General features: G+C 37.9%; 1 protein-coding gene across 1 annotated transcript in view; it reads right to left on the bottom strand.

Moving 5' to 3' along the window:
* Positions 1–20,515, bottom strand: part of adam22 (ADAM metallopeptidase domain 22) — a 71,760-nt gene that overhangs the window by 47,781 nt on the left and 3,464 nt on the right. Inside the window, exon 3 of the mRNA XM_055163763.1 lies at positions 17,351–17,427. Coding sequence (XP_055019738.1) covers positions 17,351–17,427 — 77 coding nt within the window. The remainder of the gene's footprint in view (positions 1–17,350; positions 17,428–20,515) is intronic.

The raw sequence follows: 20,515 nt of genomic DNA, 5'->3' as shown, positions 1-20,515 counted from the left end.
ACGAGTGGCTACAGCAGATACAGGAAAAACATCAAAAATCTCAGTCCAGAAAAGTGCAGTACAACAAAGACCGAGATGGAGGGTCCTTCAAAATGCTTTTCTCCATGTTCACGTCATTTTTAGGGAGTACATTTAATGGCCTTGTGGTACTAAAATCACTTCAATTAGATCCATTAGCTGCTATTCCTCCTCAAGACCTATGTAGCATGTTTTCAATTGACATAAAAAATTTAGCTTGAAAATATACTTGCACTGGGGTTTATTGTCCAGACACTGAAGCTAATTGTCTTCATTGTCTAGATACAGTACAATCTTGAATGCCTTCTTTTAAATCTCTCTCTTTATTTCTGCCTATTCACAGTATTTATCCTTTGGTTACATATTGTCTGTAACCTTCTGAACTGTGCTATGAAAAACAATAGAAGATTATACTACTTATTTCCCAGTACCACACATATGATTCTAAATTAGACGTAAGATACATTTTTACATTATACCTGATTATTGACTTTCCCTCGTAGTTTGAGTTATCACATGCAATTCAATTAAGCTTTTTTTTTTTTCTTTTTGATTAAAAGTGTACTTTTCTGGTGGAGGGTTCATCAAAAGGAGATGTCATTCCTTTGTCTGGAATGTTTCACAGTATTAAACCTTTCTATCTTCATGGAAACCAAACCAGACCAAGTTACAGGTCAGATCTGTGGAGAGGCCACCCCGCTCACAGACAGAATGTCTGTTTTTTAAGTATTTTTGAGCTGTAAAACTATCTGGAATTGAATGAATGTAAAGTAGAGCTGTTTAATGTGGAGCTGTGGAACATTCCAGGCAGAGCAATGACATCTCCATAGAAACAAGCAGGTGGTGGACCCTGACCAAAAAGTTATATAGGGCACCTTTATGCTTTATGCTGCATTGTCCAGATATAGAACAATCTTAAATATTTTCTTTTAATCTTTCTCTTTTTCTACTTTTTCACAAAATCTCTCCATTGTTCACCACACTGACTGCATCTTTCTCACAGTGTTACAAATAACCAATATAAGATTCCTGCTTATTTCCCAGTTCCATACATGTGAGGAGTCTGGGGTTACTCATAAGTAAGTGGAAGCATTACTGATAATTTGTGATAATTTAACATTATTTTACAAAAAAGACGCTTTAAGCAGTAATTTACCTCCCAGCCTCGTTTCCACGTCAGCCATTTTGTGACATGTGCAGTGCTCGGCTCCAGGGTCGACTTGGGCTTGGTTCCATATCCAAAAATTTTGGTCCTAGGGATGTTAATAANGTGGTGACATAAAAGCGCAGCACATCACATTCTGACTAATTGAGAGCAGTGCACAAGAGACTGGGCTATTTCCAGCACAAATACAATTATCACACAGCCCACCAGCCCACCAAATGTCCAGAGTGTAGACAGAAGAGGGGACCCGTGTGGAGCTATGACCTTTCCATTTTTTGTGTGTACTGGTTCTTTAACAATATTTGGTTTTCGATACTGGTAGGCTTACTTGAACTACACTTTTTTTGACATCTACTCCTATTGATTATTAATCAGAATTTTTGGCAACATTTGGAAACTGGAGCACCTTTGGAGAGGTGTGACAGACAGCCAAATATACATGTTTTGACAACACTTCATAAAGATGAGTGGATCTGAAACCGTATCCTGTCTCCAAGATTTCAGTGGACGTGATTGACAGGTGGATTAACCAATGAGAGAATTGCAATAAAAAATAAATAAAAAATACACAGAGGACTAAGAAACAACACAGAATTTTTCAGAATCAACAATCAAAGCACAAAATTCTTATTCATTTCAGGTAAAAGGAGTTATATATTTTGTTCTGAATGATAAAGGGATTTTTGGGAGGAGCTGACCATCCTAGGTTAGAATGGTTGTTTGTCTCACTTTATGGTCTGGTTCCAGGCCCTTTTGTATTGGAGCAGGATTTAAGATGGATTGGCTGCTCAGGCAAGGCCAAGACACTTACCGGAACATGACAATGACTCCACACTATGATAATGTTGCTGATATTTATTCCAAATATATTCCCATCCATTGCCCCCATAAAGTGAGCAAACAGAAGACATTACAGCAAACAGGGGAACAACTTAAACCCTGAATCCACTGCTTATAAAAATAAAATATATTGTGAGCTTCAAGGTGGAGGCATGAATACAGCAACGGAAGAGAATGGAAGGATGGACATAAATAAGGCGAATGAGAGTGCATGCTTTCTCAGCAGAGCTATAGATCCCAATGGAGACCCACAGTGCAGGCCTAATCACAGACAGAGATGTATGGGACTGCGGCCACATACAGGGAAAGTGAATGGGTAAGCAGCAGAACAAAAATAAGATTACATTAAAGGGCCCATATTACGCTATGTTCTGGTATTAATGTTTCCTCATCAAAAACAGACCTGGAGTTGTGTTTTGTTTCATTCCCACATGTTTAACATATAAATCCTGTATATTTAGGTCAATCTCTACTGAACAAAAAGGTCGCTGTTAACTTGAAAACTACCGCTTCATGACATCAGCTTGGGAGATATAGACAGCCTAATAATGCAGCATTTCTCAAACATGTGTGAATGAAACAAAACAGAACTCCAGGTATGTTTTTCATGAGGTAACAACATAGAAAAATGTCTTAAATCTTGTGTAACTGGACTTTTAAATGCCTTAATCTTGAATCTTTCTTTAGCTCATGCATGCAGAAATGATGTACTACAATAATACTGCACTGTGAATAGTACCATCAGCACAGTGTGTATTTTTATGTCTACCTCTGCTGAGTCAGTGGATTATAATGTACTTACAAAAACAATGCACCACTAGAGAGCTGTGATTTATACAGAGCGTTTAAGGTGACAGGAAAACATGAGGCAGCCAAAACGCAGCCTTTGATCAAAACCATTTCAGTGGCTAAGGAACAACATCATAACAACATAACAACAGCATGAAAGACAACCCTCAAAGTGCTGCCGTGCATGTTAAAATCTCTACTTATGTAACTATGCCACTTTTCTAGCGGAGGGTCTGTCACCTGGTTGCAACAGAGATGTTACAGTTTTGCCTAGAATGTTCCACAGAACTGCACTGAACCTATCCATCTCCGGGGAGACAAGCAAGTGATGCCAGAATGTTACAGGCAATATCTATGCAGAGATGACCTCGTTCACAGTACTGCATGTATTCCCATTTGTTTTTAGTCGTACTATAGCAGGATGAGGGATAGGTAAATGCCATACTATGTAACTATCAGGTAACATTCCAGGTAATAACTAGCCTGATTCATCAGGCTGTTTTACTTCGTGGAAACCGTTTGTCCTCACAGCGTTCGTTTTGCTCGAGGGTAGGTGGGTACTTTTTTTATTTAACCATTCGCTGCTTTTGGCCGTGACGTAAGTAATGCATCAAATCCCGTAGGAAGAAGGGCAATAACATCTTTCCCTTTGATAAAATTCACCAAACATTCTCTTTGTTCCAGCTTTAAATCTTCAATCTCGGGAATCGTTGCCAACACAGAATGTATGTCTTCGTCTACATTCATCTCGACCGCTTTGTTTACTTTTGTGCTCTACCACAAAAATGGACCCAGTCATGGCTTCACAGCTCTTCGCTGATTGGCCGGTGAGTGGTCTACAACTTCCAGGGTTCTTGCAAACCGTCTAGTGTATTCCGATTCCTGACCTAGTCACTGAAGAGAAATGAAATTGAGTGGAGGCACTAGGTGGCGCCAGCCTGGCTAGGTAATAACATCACCACAGAGATAATCAGGTATGATATTTTTTTAATGCTTTTGGATCATTCTGCAAAAGTATGTAACTCTTTGTCTTTAATTTAGTACATGGAAAATGACTTATTTTGCTGGTCCTGTTTGGGTTCGGTGTCTTTTCACCCTCTACTCTACTCTTTTGCCCTCGTGGAGTTGTTGGCATTCTTTAAGAGCAGCTATAGAAAAACATCACACAAGTTAACATATAGAAACTGTATGCTGAAGACAATTTTCATACCTAAGTTGAGAAATGCAATGGAGCACTTGTTTTCAGATAAAGCAATTATTTTTAAATTGATCCAAAGAGCTTACTCAGTCCTACTCATATAACAAATCTGAATGAATCAAAATACTACTGTAGTATTTCTAATTTTAACATGGAAGTTCAAAGTTGATTTAGCGTAATATTTCAGCTTCAAAGTCTCACATCAAACGGCGTCTTGCGTCTGCAGCAGCGCCTGGTCCTGTGGGTGTGTGAGGCCTGTGATCTCTGCGCTCTTCTCTAATGGGCTGCCCTGATAACACATTTCAGCTTTAATTGTTACAGGATTTAAATAATTTATTGGACAAAGACGCAGCCTCAGCCTCTTAAATCAAATGGCTGCTGTTCCCCTCCCCCATACCTCTAAACATACAGAGTCACCCCCTATTGGAGTTTACATCATACAGAATACTCACTGTAATGAAGTGTGCTGCTCTGAGACACCACGGGATGACTGTGTGGTCTACTTTGTTTGCGGATAAGTTACGCTGTCATGACTGTCTATGAGAAGATCTCATAAGCAAACATTGGCTTATTGAAAGAATAAAACAACTGACACAATCACAACTGACATATCTACTTTTATGAACACAGACGCTTCCCCTGGTGAAGCATTTATATCATAGTATAGGTTTGAACACACAGCATAACATAAATTGCAATATTCCTCCGCTGACTTCAGTGCTGGAAAACTGTGGTGTCCAATGGGAGCTGACGTCATCGCAAACGTCATCACAACAAAGAGAAGGCAACTCAGGTGAAGAGCTGCAGATCACGCTAGCAAGTAGGAAGTATTATACGTATATTATTTTAATTTGTACAAAAATGAATGAATCGTACGGTTAGCACTGATTAAGAAAATAAAATTAGAGAGCAATATGGCGTCTTGAAAATAAGTTTGCTCAAACATGAATGAATCACTCCAAATACAGCTTTGAGAGGGTAAATGAGAAGGGGAAGCAACTATAACATGGTTAAAAGGTTTGAAAAGTCAATTTTGTGTAATAGGACTGCTTTAAAAGTTGATTTATTTTAGCATGACTAATTTCTAATAAATGAGAATGAATGGCCCAGTAAGTAAGGATCCGCACTTTTGAGAGAACCGGAACCAGCAGGCAGCAGCATGAAAAGGGCTCATACATCCACTCCAAGCTGCAACTGAATTCTTTTTTGAGCTTTTATTAGTGTTTCAACATTATTTCCTCATCAAAAATATACTTAACGTTGTTTGTTGTTTTGTTTCATTCTTGCATCCTGAACTAACATCCCTCATTACCCTCTTCAGAGTTCAAAACAAAGTCCATTCACCTTCTCTGATCTTAAGTGCTCTTAGTAAATTGTATCTAAATAGTCAGAGGTTGTTGTTTTTAGCCACATTTTAACAGCCTCACAACAGTTCATGAATCTGCTGGCAACATACATACACCTCACATATGTCATAAAACATGAAATAGAAATGCTGAGGTGAGGGTGTCCAAAATGTATCATTATAATGCAAGACACAAAGACTCATTAAAATCTAAATGTCAGTTTAACATCATATTTTGAGCACTTACTTTTAAAACACAGCATGAAAGCACTCCATGTACATTTTCTCTCTCAAACGGCTATCTCCATAGTTTAAGGTTTTCATCCCTATCGCTGTGACAACATGTGCTTCAGAGTCAGTGGCCAGCTGTCAATCAAGGGCTACGTTTTTTTTTGCAGGTACATTTACATAGTAATCGTGTGCCTCTTGCGCCCTCACTTTTAATGCCAGCCTACTCTCCCTCAGTCTGAGCTTGACAATGGAAAAACACTTATTACTGAGTGGGTGCAAAGCTCAGAGCAGTGGAATCCGTCTGCTTGTCCAATTTTTTTCCAGTAAAAGATTTGACATTGGAGTCGCTTTTATTGTGACACAGTGTGAGGTGAAATTCAACTTTTTAGTCCAAAATTCTTCTCACGATCTCGGTCGCTTAGCAGCACTTTGGTGACTGTGGTAAAGGCAGAAGCATAAAAAAGTGATGGAGCTATTCAGGGGTTTTATCACATGACCTTTTCCCTGTTGTGGATGCCATTTTGAAGACTTTTTACCATTCAAATTATAGAATATCTTTTTTCTGAATCGTTCTACACATAATTTGTCATAACTCTGAAACCAATGGATAGAGAATTTAATGTATTTTTTATAGAATGTGAAGGATCTGTGACCCACTAACCATAAGGTCAGCAGTTTGAATCTGACATGAGTGCTTCTCATGTCTATCATGACTGTGCACTACTCCCAGAAAGATAATCTAAACAGTAAAGTGATTTGAGGGTCTCAGTGCTATTTAAAGGTGCACTATGTATGTATATTTCTGTGTCTGCAACCTGCTTGTGTCGATGGAGATGTTATTGCTTTGTCAGGAATGTTCCACAGTATGGTATTAAACTCATCTGCATTGAATTTATCCAAAGAGGTGCTCAAAAATACCTTAAAAACACTCAATCTTTCTGTGAATTGCATCATCTCTCCACAGATCTGACCTATAACTTGACCTGGAGACGTCACCTGCTTGTCTCCATGGACATAGACGACTAGACTGGAGTTTAAATTCACTCAAAACTGACACTTAAACAGCAAATTCTACCATTAAATTGTGACCTGTCCTCAGCTCAGATTCTTGAATGTTGTGACGTCATGAACACAATATATTTTACTCAATTTGGGGTAGTTACCTTTATAATGTACAATTTTACTACAACAAACTCAAGCGCATGGCTTTGAGAAAAGATGTGAAAACAAACACGCAAAGCAAATCAATGCCCCCACACGGCCGTCACATGCAGCTCTGTCCCATATATGGATTTGTCATTTAACCCCATCATAAAAGGAGGACGCTAACACAAAAGAACAGGACCTGTGCTGTGTCAAGGGTCTGAAAAAGGGGGGAGGGGATAAGAGCGATGAAGAGAAAGGAGAGATGGAAAGGCGGATGGATAATATATAGATTTGAAAAGCAGAATAGGTTTGTGTTTGTCTGTGGGGAATGTTACAGCTGCATTCACCTGCCCACAACCCCCCTCTGCCCCTCCCCTCTGGTCCTCTCCCACTGAGGCCTCATTAAAGGTCTCCTGGCTCTAATTCATTCACTCTTCAATCACTTTACATCAGCGTAAGGGAAACTGGAGCTTACAAAGAGGGAAAAAAAAGGTCATATGAGAATAAAAATATATACTCATCATTGTCATTATATAAAGCATACAGAAATTGCGTCCTATTTAGAGGTTTCAGCAACATTATAGGGTACATTTTGAGTACTTTAACTTGAACATTCACACTGACCTTTTTTATATATACCTTTATTTATTAAACAAATATTCTACAACTGCAAAAAACTGACAAGGACAAGCTTATTGTTGGTGCCAAATAATCATTCAAATACACTGTAAGCTATTAAAATGGCTATTATTGATACCGTGATCCCCATTTTAATTTAGATTTTTGCCTACTTTTTGTTGTCTTAAGCCAGTTTCTGCACAATGAGATCAATCACTTTTTACATAAACAACACTGAGCAATATACTTCACCATAAAAAACATTAAAATAATTTATAACTAGAGTGCTAAGGGGGGGTTGAAGAACAAATGTGTAGTCTGGTATGCTATAGGCTAAAAAAAAAACACCATAAATGAGTATTGATACTTTGCAGCGACAACATGCTGGGGGTGTTCTACATGTATCTCTTTGATGGAACATTAGAACTTAGCAAGCACAGTCAAAAAAGTTTTAAAATTATCTTTGAGACTTGAAGATTGTTAAGATTTACACCTTGAGTGCCTGAGAGTGCAGCAGCAGGGTCACAGTATCTCTTGCTATTTTTTATTGGTACTTATTTAGAAGTTTATTACCATTTTTTATACTTTTTTACTCTGTTATTGTAATATAACGTGATGTGTGAGCTCCTGTGTCCAAGTAATTTCCCTTGTGGATCAATAAAGTCTGTCTAAGTCAAAGTCTAAGTCTGAAAACTCACGAAAAAACTTTCATTTTCAGGAGCCTGTGATCAATACGAGCATAAAATAAAGCTCAGATTAATGTCTAACATGAGTAACAGAGCTGCAGACTGAGCAGAGCCTATAGTTAGCATCACGGGGAATGTTAATGATCAGCTGCAGTATCAATTACTTCAAATAGATCTATAGGTTGTCTAATGCTTGTCCTGTTGTTGTGTCTTATAGCATGCACTGTACAGTCCAATTCAAGTGAGCGCCTAAATTATGCATTGGCTCTAGTGAAGCCGCATGCATCAAAAGAGCTGTGACATGCAATACTGTTTTCCAATCATGGTAAACACACAGGAAAATCTGACTTTGGCAATGTTGAAATAGTGATACATAAAATTAGACCGTTAAGATTTTAAACAGGTCATCTCTGCTATAAACGTGGACGTGTTTGTATTGCATATAAAGCCATTTTAAGATGAATTTGCATGTTTTTCCTTGAGTTAAGTCTTGCTCCTGTCTGTGTCTGCTGGCTGTTTCTTTGTATTGGGTAATCCTTTCAAATGCTGGTGAAAGTGGAGGGGGTCTTAAAGGGGATGATGAATAAAAAAGGAGAAAAAAACAGCAATTAGGAGGCATAAATGCTACCTTCTGAAATTCTGTTTGAACTGCTGAGCTGCGATAACTAAGCTCGCTCATAGTATTGTCTGTGACTGAAAGAATATAACAGTGAAGAATACAGTCCAATAGTTATTCCAATATTTAACGTTAGAAATCCAGAATTACAGATCCAACCACTCTTCTTGTTATTCAGACCACAGGCATAGCTGGGCTAAGTCTCAGGCTCATTCAATCTCTGCTAAACAAAATGTGGCTCGGTTTACTCTTTGGCGGATTGTCAGTTTCTTTCAACACATCCTCACTCCAAAAATACAACACCATGACTCAAGCACCAAATTATGTGTGATTCTGTTTGTAACATGAAGACTGAAAATAAGTGAATTAGAGTGTAACTAGAATGGGAAGAAGCAGTGGATTCAGCGATGTATGGTTTGATGAGGGTACAGTCTTAGGCACCGATACTGATGCTGGCAGAGATTAATGGCTTCGCTTGTGAATGCCCAATCAGAACTCAAAAGCTATGCAAGACTGGGCTTGGTTAGTGACCGCTGGGAATACCACCAGGTGCCTCAGTGGGGCATCAGTGGTTCTAGAGGAAAATGTCATTGTGTCCTTGGTAGGGCTGGGTATCCCTAAGAAGTTGCTGATACGATACATACCCCAATACATAGGCCATGATACAATAGATATCTCGACACAGTGAGCTTTCGATACAATATATTTCAAATTGATTTCATATGGTTCAATAAAAAATAATGGCAAAATTATGGCTGTGATTCTAAGTCTTAAAACCAATTCTTGTGCAAAGTAGAGCTCGGCACCCGTGGGACCCGACGCAAAACAGTGCGGCGTGGGACACATTTTGCAAGCTCATTGAGGGCACCGGCGTGAGTGGGACTGGGATGATAAACTGCAGTCCCGCACACTAAATATTAGAGTGAAGTTAAATATACAAATGATTAATGTATGCCTATCATACATAATTGCACTGGATATTTTATTTGGCACTAACAAAAAAAAATTAAGCAACCTAAACTTGTGGATGTGGTCTAATCTCCCGCACAATTTAGACAATTCCTTTCCGCTTCTCCATGTTTGATAGAGTTAAGAAAGTGATCGTCCCCATCTTGCGGGATTTGTGGGCGAGAGGAGGACAAAATATCGCAGATGTGGGCAGGAGCGGGAATGAAATTTACATTTCCTTGCTGGTGCGGGCGGGAGCGGGACTGAAAATTCTGTCCCGCACAAACCTCTAATGCAAAGTGAATATGAAACACCCATTTTAATCATCAAAACTGTGAAAATGTCAAATGTGTTGGATAAATGAGTTTCCTTCCTCTAAACAAACAAATACTGCAGCGCTGTAACTAAATAATTTTGTAAAATATAACAAAAAAAAAAAAAACTCTTGGAGATATATCGATACAGCAGCCCACAATATCCATACTGTAACATCACATTAAACTATATGATATATCGGTATTTCAATATTTTTTCCCACCCCTAGTCCTTGGGCAAGACACCTCACCCATCTTGCTTAGTATGAATGTGCTGAGTGTTGGTAGTGATCGGAGGGGCTCATTCAGTAATTCATTATTATTATCTGACACTATCTTCTATCCATCAGCACTCTTAACACAGACTCCTAGACTTCCCTCACCCCAGACACTTCTTCTAGCTCCAACAGTGGGACCCCAAGGCGTTCATAGACCAGCCAAGAGACATGGTCCAGAAATATTTCTTAATTGTGTCTTTAAAAGCATAATAAGACTAATTACTATCCCATGTTGGTCAAATAATGTTTCAAATACAAAACTGGTCTGGAGAGTAAAACTTGTGTTGGAACTCAGTTTAGAAGAATGTGGGACATACTTCTCTCACTGTAAACTCATGTACAGTGTAATGTGTTCTCCATCTTTGCTGCACCTACTCCACCCACCCGTGCTCAAGGATGCATGAAGGGCGCCCGCACACATTCTCTCTGACTTTGGTCCATCCCTTCTTCACTACTTCTCCTCCACCTCCACCACTCTGTGTTTTTCTCATTAAGTCCTCGGTAAATCAGATCACGCCTTGCTGAAATAAATTACAGAGTCGAGGACAGAGGGGGAGAGGCGGCAATGAGAGGGAGCGGAGGAGAGGAGGTTAGAGAGAAATGTATATGGAACAGAAAGAATGAGAGAGAGGAAGGGAGGGAGAAAGAGAGGGAACGAGGAGACAGAACGAGAAGAGAGACAGCGACGATGGGAGAAAGAGAGAAAGAGAGAGAGAGAAAGATGAGCTTGAGGGAGGAGGGAGTGAGAGAAAGATGGAGAAATAGAGATACAGACTAGCATGAGGATGAGAGAGCAAAGGAGAGAGAGCGATGAATGGGAGAGATGATAGAGAGAGAAAAGCTGGAAGAGAGGAGTGGAGTGAAGAGGAGAGAGAGGAGAGGGGGGAGAAGGGATGAGGAGAGACAAAGAGAGAGAGGAGTGAGCAAGGGAGAGAGAGGAAGACAGGGAAAGAGAGATGAGCGATAGAGAAAGAGAGGAAGAGAGAGGAGTGAGTGTGTAAGGATGTCACCAGGCGGGCGAGACACGTGGGTCAATGATGAATGGTCTGTGAATGGGACAGTGGGACGGGGGAGAGGCCTAAATCATGTCTATGTGAGAGCGGAGCATGTTGGAACAAGCTGCACGTGTTATGGATGAGCAGGTGTACCAGGAGAACAGGGAGCAGGAAGAGGCTCTGGGACGAGGAAGGAAATATGGGAATTCTTAGCGATATGGTTCTTATTATCGTATATGTTACTATACCAACATCTAAAATTGATCTTGAAATTAAAGAATAGACTCAATACCAGAGAGCATATATATGAGTGGACATAACTAAAATGCTAGACAGTGCGTGCCAAATAGGAAGTGCGCCTAGCGGCTCTTCCGGCTCTTTCTACCTCGCTCCAGATTCGCTCCTGTAACCATTAGCATCGCGAGTCTCTTTTTTTTATATATATTACAGAAACACGACAACATGACAAAACAGCAAAAGTAAATACAGTATAAAATGCAGATAGGATTGTCGTGCAAAGTCCAGTTCACAGTTACATACATAATTTGAAGCCAAAACGAAACAAAAACAAAATTGACATACATGTAAACTTAAATTGAAGCACAAAGAAATCAATACAAGAAACCGAGGAAGTGATTTAAAATAAAATCCTAAATCTTCTGTAATTTTTGAGTGTTTTGATAGATTTAATGTTAGAAATATTGTTTAGTGTTTGAAGATAATTCTTAATGTCTAGGATAAATCGTGAGCCTCATTTGAGCGGCGCTGAACGCTACGGGTAACGCCACACTCTCTTAGTCAACTTCTTTTATACAGTCTATGCCAGGAGTGGGCAAACTTTTTTGCCGACAAAAACCCTTTGTGGGGTTTTTGGCGGAAGGGCCAGACCAGGAGCTGATGGATGGAGTGTTTTGGTAATCCACCTCATAAGAGAAAAAAATAACATGCTATATGTAGAAAATGTGCTTGAATTTCAACTGAAAATCATTACAAAGCATTACAACTTTTACTATTATAATTTATTCAAGTTTGGCAGGCCAGATTAAAAAGACTAAAGGGCCACATTTGGCCCCAGGGCAGTAGTTTGCCCACCCCTGGTCTATGCTCAATACTCAATTCAATCAGTCAGTTTCAACACCACAAAAAACACTATTGCACAAATTAGACTGCATATCACCATGTACTCAAATCAAGACAAGTCAACGACTATTGAGTGTATAGTTTTTATAGCTTTAGTTTTGATTAGTATTTTGGTTTTGCTTTTTTGCAACCCTAATTCTTAAAACTAAACTTTGAGAATTACTATGATACCACTAATCACAGTTATCAATTCCTCTTCTCTGTGTGGAGATTACAGGTCCTCATGTCCGAGTGTATTTCCTCTAGGCATTCCAGTTGCCCCCATCCATCCAAAACATGCACAAGAAGCAAAATCTTCCAGCTACTGTAGTCCTCCTAATCAAACATAGCTCAAGATCAGAAGATGGGTCACTGAAGGGTGGATCAAATGCAGAGGACAAATCTTCCTAGATGGACAATACAGTGTACCTTAACCCCCATGTAAAGTGTAAATGTTTCATGTATAGATGAAAGGAGAGATTATATAATTATGTTTTCTTCAAGGACATATGAGAATGTTGATTGGTGGTAGGAGCAAACAGGAGTAACAGACACACTGCCTGAACACTGAAACCTGAATCTGCAAACTGCATTGTAAATTAAAATATTTTTGCATTTTGCATAAGAGTAAAAATATCTCTACTATCTGTAAACTGAAGCCACTCATTTTAACTTGAATAGACATCACTTGTACAAAGCTAAAAGACACTAAAAGCCATTCAAAATAATATGTAAAAAGTAGGGATGTAACAATAACCAAAATATCGTGATATTGTATCGTCAAAGACCTCACAATAATATCGTGGACCATCACAATATATCGAATTACAAGTCTCTTTGCTTAAATTAAGCGATATGGATCAGCAATAGCTAAAAAAAAAGACAGAGGGAACTACATAGACCATGATCCTGTGCTCCATTTCAGTGTAGACTACAAGAAGAAATAACTGTTGTAAGCCATTTTAAATCTTAGTTGTTTGGATTCAAATCTTGTTAAGGCATTTAAGAGGAAAAAGTAGCATATTAACAGTTTTGTTAGCCTCCACAAAATATCACAATAAATATCGTACCGTGAGGTTCATACCGTGACGATATCATATCATGAGATTTGTATATCTTTACACTCCTAGTAAAAATTATCATTGCATTATCATTTCTATTTAAATACAGCCTCAGATTCAGTCAAATCAATAACAAACACCAGCATGATTCTAACTATGATTTAAAGTCTTAAACATGTGTGACATCGCCAACACATTTAAAACAAAGGGGAAAAAAATCTGACCTAGACAAGTAATTTTGTGTGCTCCTTTCCCTTAATTCTCTTAGCATTGATTTCCACCCTTTCTGTCAGAACCTCATTTCTGTCAATCTGTTCTTGTTAGCTATAATTAAAACAACACTTCACAGCCTTCTGCACCTGAGACCAAAAACGCTCCTATAAACAACGCAACATACTATTGATGCATCTGTCCTCATCGATCAAGCCTCAAAATAACCCGTTTGGCTCATTTGGAGAACACTGTTGGCATTAGTGGCATACACAAACATCCTATCTAATCGAGAAGATAAACGATATATTTGTCTTAGCATTTGAGGTGAATTTGCATAATAGAGTCATCAGCAGACAGCACAGTAGAAAACACATGTCACAACAACAAAGGGTCTCTCTGTGATACGGCGATATATAATCAAACATGTTCACAAAAGCTTTGTTACTCTTTGCAAAATCAATACAATTAATTATGTATACCCACAATCTTTCATGCGTACTGTCTGAGTATAAGAAACATTTATATTTGAGAGGCATGTCTGACGCAAAGCTAAAACCATCTAGGCTTGGCTATTTTTACATCTTATTTACAGTTTCCAAGCTTCAAGATGGTTTTATTTGTGTCAAAGGAAATGTGTTTTGGATACATACGCTGCCAATAAAAATGTCCGCTAAACAAATATAAAACAGCACAAGCAAATGGGTTGTTCGAGGTTGCGGTTACGATGGTTAATTAATGTTCTATTCCATCAGGCAAAGCAAACACAATATTTAGCACAATAATAAAATTAAATGTTCTCCATGTAATGTTATGATGATAGTAGTAGGTCAGGTCTATATATGAAAGTACTCTTTACTACTATTTGAGAAGCACAAAATCGGTAAATAAAGATGAAGATGCTACTGGGATACTGATATTATTGCAATATTTTAATATACTTTTTGACTATCTTAGTTTAATAGTCAAACACTGTCCAAAATTAAAACTTAACATGGACAAAACCAAAATTAAATCAAGGTAAATTTTGTATTTAAGCAAAATAATACATAAAAAAATCAACCTTTGTTATTGCAATAGCAGATATCGATTACTGTATCTGCCAATATTGCAATACCGATACCTCTGCGATACGATGCAGCTCTGCCTCTATTCTAAAACTGCATTTTTCCAGGTCTACAGAGGCATCTATTATTCAGCATGAGCAGGTGGGAGGGGCGGGTGCGACACGGAGGGGGCAGGATGGTGAATGGGTGTATAGTAATAATGATGCGGCTGGTTTGGGAGAAGGGGGGAGGAGGGGGGTAAGTCAATGATTTTTGGAAACCCCCACCTCGCGCTCTAAGGCTGGTCTCATGAATATCTAAAAGTGGGCGTGACTCGTGGGAGGACAAAGAGCATCTACCCCCTCCAGATCTCAGTGAGGGACACGCTTCATGAGCTGGTGCCTCGTGTCCAAACATGTCCCCATTCAAACACAATGGGTTTGTTTATAATGAAAGTGTAAGGCGTGGAAATGAAGTGTCAACTCTACAATAGCTGACCTTTCAGACAGAAATTAGTGCATGACCATCAATATCATTAATGTTTTGTCATATTATTACTTGGATGAAGACACTATGTAATATTTGTGGGAAAAAAGAAGATTATGAGTTTAATTGATTACTTAGGTCATAATTCAATCAAAAATAATAATAAATTTATCCTAAAAAATAATAACTTTAAAAATTCTATGCTCTATAAAAGAAAATCTGAATATAAAGTGCTTTCTATGATATTGTATTAAACAAAGTGAATGAAAGAGAGTTAGAGATTTCACTGTTGGCTTGTAGGGGTGGAGAAATGATCATAACATTGTACTTAAAATAACCATAACATAATAGTTTGATTGCTAATTGGTATTTAAACTTAATCTAAAACTGAGCACTGGCAAACAAGACGCCTGTTTACTATTTACTACTGGTGTATTGGTGCTGGTACTATGACTACTATAACTACAACTACTAAAACTGTTGCTACTAAAGATTACAGCTACAATACACAATATACAATAACTTAGGCTTGTCAAAAGTATCTAATATTGAAACTAGATAGTCATTTGAGCAAGAACCACACTGTAAAATATCACATTAACAGAACAAAATTTCCTCAATCCTGAGCAGTTTCAGTTTGATTTGGAGATTCGTCATAAGACCTCATGCTAAGATTAAGAAAGTACTATCATTGTCTTTATGAAACTGGCATAAAAAAGGAGCATGTTTAATTGTGGTATTGAGTTAAAAAATGTAATATTGTGACTAGAACATCTACTACTTAACAGTTTCTAAATCTCAGACTCTGATTGTGTAAATGCTTTAACAAACTCAGAAACCCACAATTGCAGAAAAAACAAACCTGACTAAGTAACAGGCTGAGCACTCTTCTTGTTATTCAGACCACAGTCACAGCTGGGTTAAGTCTCTGATGAGGCTCATTCTGTCTCCACTAAACAAAATGTGGCTACGTTTACTCTTTAGTGGATTGTCTGTTTCAACACATCCTCACTCCAAAATACAACACTGTGACTCAAGCACCAAATTACCATTACCAAAAAAACATTTTAGAACCAATTAGAGGAAGGGAATTTATGTTGTTTGATCTACACTATTAACAAAATTATTTTCAAACTCTAGAAGATAATAAAAGTTGAATTCTGATATGCCAAAATAAGATTCTGAATCTCAATGGGACCTTCTAAGTCGAATACATTTTCATTAAAAAAATTATAACAAGCAAAAATCTTCAAAAAGAACTGAAGCGCTTTCAATCTAATTTCTATAAAGTTGTATTTCTCCATCTTTCAACTATTTGTTTACTTTTCCAGTAAAAATTTTGATGAATTCCATAAAAGGTAATGTATTCTTCTGACACAAAACAGAAAATCTAGACCCATGGAGCCAATAAAACAAATGTTTCTATAAAATTCAACATGGGAGAAGTTTGAGACCGAGCCCTACACAAGGTAAAGACAGGAAGTGTGGAAAGAGAGTTGTTCCATTAGCAAAAGCGGGATCAATACTGGCGTCTAACACAGCAGCACTCCGGCCCTTCTCGGAAATCACTTTCTATTATGATGGGTCCTTTAAATCAAGCACACAACAGCAGGCCTGCTAAATCCAGACAAATACACAGATAGTACAATCTAGATTATCCATTCCAATGCTAGGAGATAAGACAAGATAATTTAAACCCTTCCAAATCTAGCCCACTGGAAGATATAATTGGTGTCCTCAGGCTTCAAAGGTCCTATATTACACAAAATTGATTCTTGTGAGTTTTAGACCATATTAAAATGTTGGTACCTCATCAAAAACATACTCAGAGCTGTGTATTGTTTCATTCACACAAGGTGGAACGGAGTGTTTTCGATTTGAGTGAAGAATTAATATGCCTAAATATGCAGGATTTTTTTTTTTTAATGAGGAAATTATTATAAAATAGATCAGAAAACAGTGTAATATGGGCCACTATTGTATTTGCAGGGCTTGAATTTTGATGCAGTATGTAACTTTTCTGGTGGAGGATGGAATCTAATCTGGCATTAAATGTATCTCTCTTGCATTTATTCGATTACAAGTGCTTTTATTGCATGTAGATATGTAATCTGTAACGTGGCTTGGTGACTTTCAACGCATTTGAAGATGAAGATATGATGTGTCATACTGCACAGTATCATACTGTGCACTGCAGCCCTTCCACAGTAAAAAAGGAAAAAAAAAGCCATTGTCACTTACTGATTAAGCTCCACGTCCAGAATAAACCTTCGTCCAAATGCATCGACTTGAAAAGCTGCTGAGGCCACGTGGTTCACCTGAAAACAAAAGGCAAATATTGTTAACGTAAAGAGGTGGCACATGGTGGTAAAAATCTATGGGATATTAACTACTAACACACAACATATTTAGATCACCATGTTACCTTTTATTATTTTGAAAAAGCGAAAATTTGAAAATTCTCTGAAAACAACGTATTAACATGTTTTATAAATTATACTCTCGTTTTGGAAAGTACATCCCGCTAATGAAACTACTGCACATTGCAACAGGTTTGTTAAGTAGCTGGGTACATTTTGGGATTTAGTATGTTTTTTAATTGTCGTGTGTGAGGAAGGATGACGTAGGCTTGTAGTCAGAGCATTGCACAGAACAGAGTGAGCGAGCCATAAAGAGTGTTCGAATAAGGCCTGGGAGAGATCATGAAATTACTCAAATATGCTTGGATGCCATCTAAACCTCTCCAGGCATGAAGGGAACATTGTTATAGCATGGTAGAAATGATTTTGCATAATACACTCTCTTTAAATGTTTAATTTATGCATTATGTTGATCAAGTAGTATCAAGAAAAGGTCAACAATAAAACAGGGAGATATATGATTTTGAAAGTGTCCAACATATTTTGATTGTGGTTAGATCTGTAGTTTTTGCTCACAATCAAGATTCACTTCATAGTATTTTTCTCATCATGCGAACAGCTTCTTCCAACAAGCTGTTATAATCTCACACAATGCACTTTGAACTTTGATATTTTTAGCTATTTAATCTTTTGTAGCTTGTTTATTTCACAGTGTCAATATGTCTGTAATGATTGTCTATTGTTTCTTTATGTGGTTGTTTTTAATGTTTCATGGTGCACATAGAGCATCTTGTGCACGTTTTTCAATGTGGTTTTTAACTACAAATGGCGAATAGATAGATCTGACAGTGCACATATTGAACTGGTCGTCAGATAATTCAAGAATCCTCAGCAATTTAGACAGTGGTTTGTAGTGAAAGTAAACAATGGAGTAGCAGATTTTACACATTATATTATAAATACATATCAGTTAGTACTTTTCACATATCAGTCAGTACACAAGACACAATAAGGCCCAATGCAAGCTATACTGTCGTTTGCAAATAATTGTATGTCTCTATGAATAAATTGCAGCGTTTGTGATTTTCTAATTGCAGTTTAAAGGGGCTGTATTATGCTATTTTCTGATCTATGTTATAATGCTGTTTCCTTATCAAAACATAGCTGGAGTTATTATTTATATATTTATTTTTTCGTTTCATTCACACATTTAACACACAAATACTGTATATTTATCTTGAGTTCTTTCCTCAAACAGAAAACACTCTGTTCCACCTTGTGATGTCATGTGGTAATACAGGAAGTGCTCCGATGTGCCTTTAAACTCCATCCACCTTCACTAGAATCATATGGATATTTTCAGCCCTGGTATTTCCAATCTCTACTAAAACAAAAGATTAAAAGTTCACTGTTGACATGAAAACTACCACTTTCTGACATCACAAGGTGGAACAGAGCATTTTGTGTTCGGAAAATGTAGACATTCCTATAATGGCAGAGTTACTCAAACATGTGTGAATGAAACAAAAAACAACTCTGGGTATGTTTTTGTGAAGGTAACAATATTATAACATGATTTAAAAAGCACACAAGTTCATTTTGCATTAGCTTTACACTTCAGTTGCGTACAAAGGCTGGACGTATTTTGAAAATGTAGACGTCACTGCCTGTGTAATGCCGTTACCGCGTGACATTAGGAGTGGAGGAGGGTCTGATCGATGGAGAGGTGAGCACATATGGTCAGGTTTATTACATCGCCTTAGGTCAATGAAAACCTCTCTCAAATCATTCCTTCGCAAGTCCAAGGGAGTCCCAGAGCTGAGTCAAATCCACCCCTCCCCTCTCCCCCAAAATTACCCAACGCTCACAGCGGGACAATAACAAGGAGGAGGAGGAGGGTGCAGTCAGGCCCGTCATGATAACAAATTTGGAACTACGATAAATTGCAACAGAGAAATATCACAATAAACGATAATATTGAAAGTATTTTATAGAAATAGACCAATATTTGCAGTTTTTAGCATATCGGCTATTGACCTTAATCTTAAGCATTGGTTGATATTTTGTTTGGGCTGACCACTTTGAACAGAATTCAACTAGTAAAATATAAATCTCAAATCTAATCGTTCGGTTAGCAACATGAAATATTATTGTATTTTGTGCGGTAGTACAATAAAAGGAGTAGGAAGAAGTAAAGTAGGAAATAAACTTATAAACTCCTACTACTATTATTGTTTTATGTTTTAAATTCCTTACTGAGGCTGAAAAAACATGCTCTTGATACAGTAATTATGGTTACAGGCCTAGGTGCAGTTTGCTTTTGGTGAATTTCCTTTTGATAAGATGCTCCCATCATGCTCACCCAAGGACAACCAAGGCCTGCGGCGGCTTTCCCAAATGACCACAGATTGTATTGTTTAGGCTTGTGGGTGACTGCTTTTATAAACCAGTAAATGCGCGTGGGTGACTGAGAGTAGATGCAAAAGACAATAACCTTTTTCCGCAATACACTTCGCATGAAATTCAATCTGCCGGAGTGACTTCATGATGGGAGGAGGTACCGGTAATTGCATTTAAACGAAACCCATCCAAGATCGGCTGTTGCTATGCAGGGCCAGTACTGTGCGACCACCGGACTCTGCTCACATTGATTTCTGAGTTATGGCAAGAATGACTTTCTGCACGATGATTGAAGGAGCATGACTGTAAATTGCATCAAGCTCCTCGTTTGACTTGCACTTGAGATAAAACACGCCGTGCGCTAGATTCAATTTGAGCATGTCTGTTTAACTGAAAATAGGCCACGAGGTTCTATAAATATCTAACACTTTGTCACACGTCTTTGTTTTCACGCTGCTGTTGATCTAAAAAAAAAAAGCTGATCGAACTTTGCGACTTCAGAAAGTAAAATAAACTCTAGAGACCAAAGCGAAAATAGAAAAAATATATATCAAAATCACTTCTAGTTATTTCTACATTGTCTAACATTACTGTAGTTTGGTTTATTATAGATCATTATTAATGCAAGCACTTTAAAATTACATAC

This window comes from Boleophthalmus pectinirostris, unplaced genomic scaffold (genome assembly GCF_026225935.1).
Source record: "Boleophthalmus pectinirostris isolate CB_2022bp ecotype Guang Dong unplaced genomic scaffold, ASM2622593v1 HiC_scaffold_6, whole genome shotgun sequence".
In the NCBI taxonomy this organism is placed as follows: Eukaryota; Metazoa; Chordata; class Actinopteri; order Gobiiformes; family Gobiidae; genus Boleophthalmus; species Boleophthalmus pectinirostris.
This window is presented reverse-complemented; position numbering and strand designations above follow the sequence as displayed.